The sequence below is a fragment of the Centruroides vittatus genome, unplaced genomic scaffold (assembly GCF_030686945.1).
Source record: "Centruroides vittatus isolate TY-2023 unplaced genomic scaffold, ASM3068694v2 contig_866, whole genome shotgun sequence".
Taxonomy (NCBI): Eukaryota; Metazoa; Arthropoda; class Arachnida; order Scorpiones; family Buthidae; genus Centruroides; species Centruroides vittatus.
In genome coordinates this window covers 1,200,718-1,213,300 of record NW_027122565.1, presented here as the reverse complement: position 1 = coordinate 1,213,300, position 12,583 = coordinate 1,200,718, and the positions used below count along the sequence as shown (strand labels likewise).

Below are 12,583 nucleotides of genomic sequence, written 5' to 3'. Positions count from 1 at the left end.
AGGAGGAAGTGAATGTTGAATTGGAATGATGGAAGAATTTTAAAGGGTTAAAGATCAATTTCACAATATATGGAGATTATTTTAATAATTATCAGAATAAAAAAATAATTTTGATGCAAATTAGAAGTCAGTTAATATTAATATGCTTTTCTTTATGTAAGATTAGCAACACAATTTGATAGAGATTTACATAGACATTACTACAATTGAAAGAAAATGCTAGAATTTAGTCTTAGCTTGGGCAAATAAAACTGTACAGGAATGAAAGTTTTTAACAAGATGAAACAATTTAAAATTAAATGAGCCTGAAGCACTGGGAAAAAAGTTAGATATGAAATTGAATGTGAGCTATGAAGGAGAATTAAATGACAATATAAATGACCAAAACATAAAGTAATGGAGAAAGAGAATAGAAAGTTAATCAGACTAATTCACATGAAAGGTTGGTATGATGATGGTAACATAATATATTTCAAAGAATTATTTTTAACTTAAATTTCAAAATACTCTACTTAAAATAACTTTCAGAAGACATTAATATTAACTCAAATGTTTAAATTTTTTTGAAGTTATTATTAGGAGTTCCAGACATTAACACTTTTATAGATGTTTGAGATTTTTATTTTTGTCTAATTCAAAAATTTAATTGAATATACTATACTTTGTTTGAAATTAGAAATATTTGAAAAAGCTGTTATTAAAGTATAATCCATAAAGCACATTTATGTTGTTATGTTTTTAAAGAATTTGAAGTTGTTTTGCATTATTTAAAGAATAATTAAAATTGCAAATGTTATGGTTATTTGGAATTAAAAATGTACATAATTATTGAGTTCTTAATTTTTGCTCTGTAGAGTTTTACAACAAAGTATTTTATACAATTATTTATTAATTTATTAACAAAGTATTTATTACAATAATAAAATATATTTAAATAATATATCAAGAGTTTGCACACAAGCACAATTATTAAACACCCAGTTACCATACTACAAATATACTCTACAGTCAGTATTAGATAATGATACATACAAAATATACTATAACAGAGCCATAATCACAGAATTCAACACAATAGACCTAACATCAATCTCATTCACAAATAAAGTAAGATTGCTTATGTAATAGATTCCACTTCAAACACTCATAACATAAAAATTGTTCACACTGAAAAAATCATTAAGTACACTCCACTCACCCAAAAAATAAGACAGACATGGAGGATGGATAAGGTATTTATTGTACCTGTTGTCTTACTGGTGTTATACCACATACACTACACAAAAGTCTAGAAACATTAATCTTTAATAAAAACATATATATGGCATTACAAAAAGCTGCAATATTGAACACATGTCACATTTTGAGGAAGTTTTTAGATCTTGACACTTACACCAATAATACAGCTTTGTTACATTCGTTTGCATAGCTATGCTTTGACTTTAGTCTGGAATAGCACTTGGCACCAGTATCAGCTGAGCATGACATTTGCTCAGCTGATTAACAACATCAACAACAACAGTTATTCATAGATTTAGTCATTCTATGGCAACAACACAGAAACATACAGATGACATATATAGACTACAGAAAAGCATTCAACAGTGTTCCACACAGTTGGCTGCTACATATTCTACACATTTACAAAATACATCCATCACTCGTTGCATTCTTCCAAAACACTATGCAGCACTGAAGAACAACACTACATCTCAGGATTCATAGCATTTCCATGCAAGCAAACCAAATATTCATTAGGCAAAGAATTTTTCAAGGAGATTCCTTGAATCCTCTCTGATTCTGCTTAGTCCTGAACCCATTATCTAACACAGTGGTTCCCAACCACTGGTCCGCGGACCACCAGTGGTCCACAAGAGCTAAAATATGGTCCGCGAAAAATTTAAAACTTTTATTAATTTTGAGTTATTATTCCTACATTGATACAAATTGAATTTAATTTTTACTAAAAATGATATGTTTTCTATTATAATAGTACTGTTAAAGCATGTTACTCTTGAGTTTAACGATTACTTATGTTAAGTTTTGATTAAAGTTTATTTTTAGATTGACACAGTTTATTTTTCTTAAACCTTGTGGTCCCTGCTAGCAACAATGAAATCAAAGTGGTCCCTGGTCCAAAAAAGGTTGGGAACCGCTGATCTAACATGTTTAACAACATGCAACATGGTTACAATATCAGACATGAGAAAACAACATAGTTTATGTTGTCACATCTCATGTACAGTACATGGATGACATAAAAATGGACATAGGACATAAAAATGGAGTTTGGCCTAGACAAATGCAAAACCCTTCACAAAGAAAAAGCAGTCCTGAAGGAAGGAGACTTTTGTACTTGGAATGGAGATGTTATTGAATCCATGGAAGAGGGCGAGTTCTACAAGTATTTAGAATTCCAGCAGGCCAAACTAACAGAACATACACAAATAAAGCAAAGGTTAATTAAAGAATACCAAAGTAGGTTAAATGCTATTCTCAGAGTACAGTTAAATGCAAAACACACAATTAAAGCAATAAACACATGTTGTCCCAGTACTCACATATTCTTTTGGAGTTATACATTGGACTCACACAGATCTTGAACAATTCCAAAGGAAAACAAGAACAACACTTACTAAGCATAAACAACATCATCCTAAATCCGCCATAGAAAGATTAACCCTTCCAAGTAAAGATGGTGAATGTGGTCTGATTGACATAGTAAACCTTCACTACAAACAAATACAGACATTGCAAGAGTTTTTCTACAGAAAACAAGAAATATCACAGTTACGTAAAGCAGTAACTATAGCAGACTCAAATAACACATTATTAAACTTACACTCACATCATATGAACACAATTCAACATATAATAATCATAGACACCATTAAGTAATTATGGGCTTGAAAGGCACTCCACAGCAGGCATCCCTATGACCTGGCCCAGGATTTTGTTGACAAAACTGTGTCAAACAGCTGGTTAGCTCGGGGATGTCTTTTTGGGGAGATGGAAGAGTTTGTGATTGCCATACAGGATCAGGTCATAAATACTAAAGACTACAGAAAACACATACTGAAAGATACAACACTCACAAATGATACATGCGTAAAATGTCACATTATGCCAGAAACTATACAACACATCACTTCTGGTTGCAAGCTATTGGCACAGACAGATTATTTACATAGACATAATCAAATAGCAAATATAATATATAAGAGCTTGCAAAGAAACAAATTATTAGACATCCACAAACCATACTACAAATACATTCCACGGACAGTATTGGAAAACAACATGGATGAATATGTACTACAACAGAGCCATAATCACAGATAAAACAATTTACCATAACAGACCAGGGACCATATTCTGGTCACCATCTCTGGTCTCTCATCTCTCACAAGCCAGTTGCTGATTGGCTATCCAAGTGATTAATCAATCAGCGACTGGCTTGTGAGAGATGAGAGACCAGAGACGGTGACCAGAATACTGCCCCAGATATCACATTCTTTGACAAACACAATAAAATCACATACATTATAGACATATCCATTTCAAACACTTACAATGTGCAAAACACATGCACTGAAAAAGTACATGAAACTCACCCAGGAAATAAGGCACCTGGGAGGATGGATAGGGTGCTTATTGTACCTGTCGTTTTCTCTTCTACAGGTGTGATACTACACATACTACACAAAAGCCTGGGAACATTACAATTGAATAGAAATACATACATCACACTACAGAAGGCCACTATATTTAATACATGTCATATTGTTAGGAAATTCCTGAATACAGACACAAACTGATACACTTATTTAATTTTTGTTTTGTTCTAGTTGCTATGCCTTGACTCTGGTCTGGCATAGTACACAGCCACTGGTGTCAACCGAGTATAACTCACAAAATAATAGTAAACATATACAGATTATCAGTAAACTGTTCAGAATAATTTAGTCTTGAAGATACTTTTAAATATTGAAGAAGTATTTAAATCTACCTTCAATTCTATAAGTCTTTAATTAACAATGTGTAAAATTAATGAATAATCGTTTTGATTTAAAATTTATGTGAAGTTTTTATTGTTTTATAAAAACTTTTTGTTATGTTTTATTTTTAAATTTTGATTCTAATAATTGTTTGTTATATTTGCTCATATTTCCTTTATAATTTATCATTTTATTGCTCAGTTCTTTGTAATATGTGTTGTTTATATATGTTTTGTTACGATAAATTTCAATGATAAAAAATCACAATTGAGCAAATAGGCAGAGAGTACTGTTACTATGGTGTATACTGCTAACAGGTTTGGATTAGAACTGTCTTTTCATTTGCTGCTGGCTGGACAATCTCTTTGTGCATGAGATTATTTGTCTATTTTTTTGCACAGTAAATATTGTTTGTGTATTTGTTTGCATAGTGTGTACAGTCTGCTTTCAATAAAAATTCATTGGATCATTGGTGAAATGTGGTCATTGGTGAAGCTGTTTTGTCCCATCTGACATATTAGTGGGACAAGAGATCAGCACCTCTAACAATCATAAATTGTAATATGGAAAGAACTTTTGCTTTATTTTCAGAACATTAAAAGCTGTTTAAATTTTTTACACACTATTTCTTAGCTAAAATATTTAACTTCAAAAACTTTACAGTAAATTTATTTTTGTGTAACCAAAAATAAGAAAAAGTATTGAAATGAGAAAATGAGAACTTGGATTTAATTAGTATGAAATTATGCAAGTTTTGTCTGTTATTTATTTATTTTTTCATAAACTCAGAATCCAATTATAAACTAAAAAGCTACTATTAAAATAAATGTTTTTTATTTTTTTATTATCACATTATTATTATCTATAAAATAAAATTTTTTATGATAGAAAACAGAATGAGATTACTTAATAATTCATTGGATTATTATCATTATTACTGTTGTTTTCATTTTTTTCCAGTCAGTTTTATCTTTTCTTTTGTGTGATTTGTTTGGATTTTTTAATTCTTGATTTTGTATTTATTTACATATGAAAATCAATATAATTTTAACAATGTACCCAACAAACCGACAACCAGTGTGAATAGAAAAAACAAAATGAAAATTTACTTCAAATGTTTTTGATCTCTCTAGAGTTCTTCAGGCATTAAATGGATGTCCAAAGGAACATAAAATCTTTTGGAATAATGCCTGAAGAAGAACTCTGGGGAGTTCGAAAACGTTTGTGGTGAATTTTTGTTTTGTTTTTTCTATTCACACTGGTCGTCGGTTTGTTGGGTATGTTGTTGACTATACCCCAGTGTTGTGTGTTGTTGTTCCATATAATTTTTCTTAGTGTAAAAAAAAAATTAAAAATTATTTTTTCTCTCAGTATCTTTTCTATGTTATTCAAAATTCATATAGAAAAAATTGAAAAAATTAAAATAAATTTTAAAAACTATGTTTATTTACTTTCATTTGTTTTTTGTTCTCAGATGCTGTCACAGTTAAATCTAATAGAAGAAACAATTAAAAATAGCCAAATCTAAAGGATACTTCAGAAACAGAAAATTTATCAGTTTATCCTAAACCTTAGTAAATAAATCTCAGAATAATAGGATAACACAAACATTTTCATTTTATTGATGACCATTAAATACTAAATTACATTAAAAAAGGAAACTGGCAAAGGAAAGTTTATTATAAAAGTTTATGAATTGTATTTTGTTTTAATTTTTTATGTAAAAATTTTTTAAAGAATACATTACAGAATTTAATATTAACAATAAGCTGAACCTGCAGATTTAATTAATAAAATTACATTTTAATGTTTTATTGATTTCCAATTATTCAGAATGAATTGATTTATGTGGAATATCACCTACTTTTATTTTACCTATTTCTACTATCACCTATTTTTATTTAAAATTTTATCAGAATATATTCTTTAGGTTTATTTATATAAACAAATAAATAATCAATAAAAATCTTTAAAATAAATTTTGGTTGTTGAATCCAAATGTCATGTAAAGTTAAAACTTAGAAAAGATTATTAGAATGATAGATTTTAATGATATAACGTTAATGCCTAAACAATATGCTATTTAATACTTAAACTTATATGTAACACTAAATTAAATTTTTATATGTTTAAACAAATTTTGTAAACAGTTAAATGGCGTAACTGGTAAAATTTATGTCTGGTTTACAATAATTTCTGGACCATGTCTTTCTTTAAAGCGATTTTTTTCTACATTTCTAAGTTATTAGTTAGTTTAAATTATTTATGGTAATTACTTCAAATTTTCAACTTCAAAATTTTTACAGCAATCTCTTTTATATTAAATATTTTAGACAAAAAAAAACTCATAGAATGTAGAATAGAATTTTAAAGTGGTAATCATTATTCCAGTTTATTTTCAAATATATATTACATTTTATTTAAATGTGTGTTCTTTGTTATTACTTTAATAAAATACATTTGATTCTCAATTGGCAAATTAAAATGCTTTCTGCTCATGTATTAAAAAATTAACTTCATTAAATAGTTTTAAAAAACTGTTATTATCTTTTTGCATATAGAGATTAACTCTAATTTTCTAACTTTTAATTAGTAATTAAAGTTAGATTAAAATTTCTAAAACTAATTATTTTTAGAAACTTTTTGAATTTCTTAAAATTTTATTTTTAAATTAAGTATAAACTTAATATGTGAACATTATAGATTTTTAAGAAGTCATGAATTAAGAACACAGTATTAAAAATTCAAAAACAGTAAAAATATATTTTATCATTTCATATGTTTTGTATAAATCTTTTGCAAAATACATTGTATATACTTTGCTAAAGAATTACAATTTAAGAAATTATTAATTTATGAAATTATACAATATTATGTCGAAAAATCTACAAAAAAATTACAAATGAATGTGTAGAATAATTGTAATATAAAATATTTTTCTTTTATTTTTTATAAAAAAAACCTATTACCTAAACTGAATTAGTGGAATCAGTATAAAATAATTATTTATTTTCTGATTTTTAATTCTCCCTGATCTGTTTTACCAATAAAATTGAGAGTCATTTGTTGAATAGTTTTTAATAAATAAAGTGAAATTGAATGATAGTATAATCTAAATTTTAAAATTGATAAATATATATTTAAAAAGTATTTATTAGATATTTATATAAAATTTATTTATATGTACAAAATATTAAAAAAACATAAATAATTTGACAATTATGTAAATTTTTTTATATAAAAATATGAGTAATTTTGTTTGGGTTAAAAAAATATTCAAATGGTGACATGAAAAAAGTTGACTGTGACAAGACCTCCCCCATAATTTCAGGCTCGTGGTATTGAGCCCGTCTTCAAATCACAATGGACCCTACTGAATGGGCACCTTACGGCCAGCATTTTACCAGAATAGGAACAAGTTCTATGACGCATTCAACAGAGATGAAAGAATCCCATTTGTCTCCAGCTGTGCAACATCAGGATTTCATTGGAGGATTCACTGAAACAACTGATTTGTTATCACCTCATACCCAGGATTACATCTCAAATATTCCATCTGCCGGACAATATATTTCAAACTGTGAACCAGCCAGTTTTCCATCTTATCAATGTCCATCAAAAATGTACAGCCATGTTTCAGAATATTCTAGGTCAAGTGATTTTTATAGATCTTGTGGAGATATTAATTTAAAAAATGAAATTATTCATAATCCTATCTCAGGAAATAATTTAAATATAGCCAAAAATCCTGTAAAAAATTCTAATATGTTATCTGTTTCAAATCAGTTAAATTTATCAGATATAACTTCTAAATGTGGACCATTTGGTATGCTGCCTCATGAAACAGTTGCTTCTGAATATTCAGAAATGAAATTAACAGCAGAAAATATAGAAAAACCTCAAAATATTTCTTACATGGATCAAAATATTGTCTCCAATCAATGTTCTGTTTTAACATCAACACATTCTTCTTATATTGACCCTAGTGAATCTCTGTCATCTCAAAATATTCATGATCATTCTTTAGTTACTGACTCCATCACATGTCTTGAATTAGAACCACCATGTGATAACTCTATCCTATCTCAAACAATGTATAGACAAGTTTTATATAATATGGATGAAAACAATATTAAGCAAGATACAAGAATAACAGAGTCAATAAATAATTATCCAACACATAGGAATGAAAATTTAATCCATACTAAACACAAAGAGAGACATATGAATACTAACAGTGTTATATGTTATAATCCTCAACGATCTATACCTGTTAACAATACTAGAGAAGTAAACTTCACTGAAGAAAGAATTTTAACTAATTTAAGTGAACCTGTTATAAAAGAAACATCGACACAGTTTTCTCCTATTCACATTTCTAATACACAAGCTTCATCTTATTCTCTTATGAGTACATCTATTCCTCCTTCCACACCTGCACATTCTGTGACACCTATTTCAGTTGTTCAAACACATATACAAAATTCTTTTTACCAAAATCATGGTGATCCATGCTATACCTCAGTAATAAAAGATCCACATTCCATTATGGATGTACGTGTTCCTCCAGTACATTTCCAGGGAGAATCTACTGATTATCTTTACTCGTATCGTATTCCACCTCATGAGGGAAACTTTCAGGAATCTCAATATATTGATACAGCACAATATCCTTTATCAGAAACTGAATTAAATCAAAACAAATATTCTACTTTTAATAGCCTTCTTTGTTGTGAAACAAAAGAAAATATGAGAAGTAATGAAATTACTGTAAATAATCAAACAAACATAAATACACAATCCAATATAAATAATGAAAATAATAGAACTTCATATCATGATTGGAATTATGAGGAATCTCAGGTAATTGTTGAAAATAAATTTGAAACTAACAGTTCTCATAGAAAAAAAGATAAAAAGAAAAGAGGAAGGAAAAAGAAAAAGAGAAACATTTATTTAGATGATAATGATGAACATTTTTCTTCTCCTAAAAGTCAAAAAAGTTATAATGTAAAAGGTATAACATTGAAGCTTAAGTTATCTAAGCAATCAGAAGATTCATCAAAGCAGGGTTTGCAATGGCAAGTTACCATAAATGATGGCATTTCTAAAGAAAATGTTACTCATAAATCAAAATATTTGGATGTATTTCAAACTGTAAGTAATACTAAAGAAAATATTTTTGATAAAAAAAGTTATTTGCATAGCACATCAGATACTGACAAAAGTGATATTGTAAATCAAAATGAAGTAAATATAGTTAAAGAATTAAATAACTCTAGTAAAGAGTACTGTAATGTAGCATCATCTAAGCATCAGTCAAAAAAATATTTACCTAGTATTGAGGAGGATCTTGGTTTTCTTGCAAATTTACCTCTTCCTGAAGATGGAACTAAAAATAAAATAAAAAAGAAAAAAACAAAAGAAAATTGTGGTTTTTTTGATAGTTTTTTAAAATTTATTAAAGGTGATTCTGCAAATTATGCTGCAAAACATAAAACTGATAATGAAAGGGTACAAAAACAATGCAATTTATTAGATGTAAAAAAAGAATCTATTTCAAGTTCTCAAATATTAAGTAATGTTAAAATTGAAGATCAAATGATAACTAATATATTAAATTCAACTGTTGAGATAAGATTATCAAAATGTGATATGTTTAATGATAATGCAATTTTTATGCCACCAATTACCAAAGAAGAGAGTAAGAATTTTGGTGGAGGAAAAATATGTATAAATAAAAAAATTAAAGAAAGCAAAGCGAACTATATTGCAGGTGAGAATGATGTAAAGAATCTGAAAAAGTCTGGATATGGTGGCCATATGACTAACCTTAAACATCTCTCGGCAGGAGGCAGCAATAGAGGAAGAGGGAGAAAAGTCATTTCCACAGATGATGTATCAGAAAATGATGTAGAATCCAAACGTCCTCATCTATCATCTGAACAAGTCACTGAAAATAGTGATGAGAAAGATAACAATCTAAGTGATGATTGTGAGGATATACCATTGGATTCAACTTCCAGTGACTCCGGTTATAGAAGGACTTCAATGAGAAAATGCAAAGAACAGACATTACAGAAGAGACAGGAAAGCCTTAGACAAAGTAAGTCTAACAAACAGTTAAAATTTTATTATATATATTTATAATTGATTTGTGTATTACATTTGATTTATTTTCTTTTATTAATAATTTCATTTAAAAATTACTTTTTATTTATATTTTTTGAAATCAAATTTTGATAAAAATATTTGTATGCTAATTCAGATTACCTAGTATTAAATATTTTATTTGCACTGTTATATTCAAATAAAAATTTAAAAGTATCATAAAAAAGATTTATTTTAAAAGAAATATAAATTGTTTTAACAATTATTAGTATCAAAAAGTGAATAAATTTCACTATTATGAAAATCTTTAAATTTATTAAAGTTTTAATTACAGAATGGAATCAGGAGACCAAAAGTTTGAATATTTGCTATTTATTTAACTTTATTTTGTTGGGCTGCAATTTGAAAAAATTGTATTTTTTTTTTCTTAAATTACTCTATCTTATATAGTAAAAAGTTTTATAAAGCATTGAAATTCATTATTATTTAGTAATGTCTTATCTTCTATGTTTTGATTTATAAATATTGATTGCATTTTCTATCACCAAATAGGTTAGTTTTTTCAAAGATGAATTTTATTTTAAGTTTTTCTATTATATTATTAAATTGAAATATTTGGAATGCAAAATAATTATATATAGTGTAGATAGAAAATTATTCATATAATTACTATTGAAGTAAATAAGTTATTGAAATTGAAATTACAAAACAAAATATTTTGTTTTTTTTTCCTTCTTCTAAACACACAAAAGCTGAAACCATTGATTAAAAACATTTCACTTCTCTTATACTTCAGTGCACAAAATTTAATGAATGCACAAACATTTTCAGCCACTTTAAGGGGCTTTCATCAGGCGAGAGAACTGTTTTTGTACATTGAACAAGTAAAAAAATATTTAAAAAATAGAATATTCCATATATGCAATGACACACTTTTACAAATTATTTGTTGTGAATCAGATGCCGTTTTCAAGAATTTCAAATGACTCAAACACAAAATTAAATATATAAAATAAATATAAATAATAAATTAAAAACAAAAAATATTAATATTAAAATAAGAACTCAACTAATATTGCAGGCTATTTTTTTTCTCTTGTCTACATTGTACACAAACACACGTACTGTACTGTATATATATATCACAACATTACATCTAAATTAGTGATGTAATGAATAGTATATTCGGCCTCAGCCGAATACTGAATATTCGGCCAGGAGTGTGGCCGAATGGCGAATATTCGGCCAAACTATTTGGCTTGATTAACGCACATAAAAATTAGCACGCAAACCTCATTATGCAAGGATCGCGCACCCTGCTCTCTATTGGCTCGATGTCACTACGATTTTTTCTTCCAGTAGGTCTAAATTATTTAAATTAATTAATTAAATTATAATTATTAAAGTTAATATGAGATGGAGCCTAACGTCTACCTCTAGTGCCAAATTGGTTTATAATTTATGTAATAGCCGTAAATAGCCCGATATGATTCGGCAGTTGTTGGTATTTAGATGTAAGTTATAACTTATAAGTTATTTTATTTGCAATCAATCTTTTTAACTCTTTAATTAAGCAGTAAAATTTTATTTTTACTACGTATTTGTAGACTGAATAGTACCCTAAGGATATATACTTTAGTGGGACATATGGTCTAGTTTCTCCCCAGATGTGGAACAGTTCAAATATATTATTGGGGGATTTCTATTTGTGAAGTTTTGTGATATTTTGTTGCTATTGTTTTTGTCAATATTTTTAAAATTAACATGATTTCAAATGTTATCTTTTGCATATAATGAAAAATGCTCATTCTTTGCTTTATATATAAAATAAATTATATAGTAGTTACTCATCTTCTAGAAATAAATAATTATTTCATTAAATACGATAAGTTTCAATAAAATGTTTCATAAATCATTTTAAAATATCACTAAAAATATTAAAATATACAAGAATATGAATATAACATAATTAACTGAACAATAACACTAATGCCCGATACATTCTAACCTACACGCAATCAATGCCATAAGATATTGATAAGGCTAAAGGCTATAATATTATTTTAATTACGAAATAATTTACTAGAGTTAGATGCTATTTCTTATTAACTTTAATAATTATAATTTAATGTTTAGCATTAATAAAAGTTTTCAAAATGATTAATTTACTGTGTTTTTGTTATTTCTTACTCCTGTTTTTTGGTATTCAGTATTCAGCCGAATAGGCCCAATACTGGATAGTAACCGAATATTCGTTACATCACTAATCTAAATACATTATATAAATAATGTATTTAGATATATATATATATATATATCTAAAACTGTTTGTTATATTACTCTTATAATGTTATATATTTTATAATTTTCTTTGTTATTGTTTGAAGTTGTAATTTTTAAATACAAGATAATTCTATTCCATTTTTTGTAGTCTCTTAGCTAAAGATGACTTAAATCAGAAACAACTAAGATAT

The 12,583-nt window shown here is 27.2% G+C and overlaps 1 protein-coding gene across 4 annotated transcripts in view; it reads left to right on the top strand.

Moving 5' to 3' along the window:
* Positions 1-12,583, top strand: part of LOC136982851 (serine/threonine-protein kinase pakD-like) — a 52,624-nt gene that overhangs the window by 1,959 nt on the left and 38,082 nt on the right. The window contains exons 1-2 of one of the 4 annotated variants that reach the window (XM_067279384.1): positions 6,967-9,774; positions 9,850-10,104. In XM_067279384.1, coding sequence (XP_067135485.1) covers positions 7,362-9,774; positions 9,850-10,104 — 2,668 coding nt within the window. In that variant the 5' untranslated portion in view covers positions 6,967-7,361. Of the gene's footprint in view, positions 1-6,966; positions 10,105-12,583 lie in introns of those variants that run through there. The other 3 variants (XM_067279383.1, XM_067279385.1, XM_067279382.1) reach the window with 3 other exon arrangements.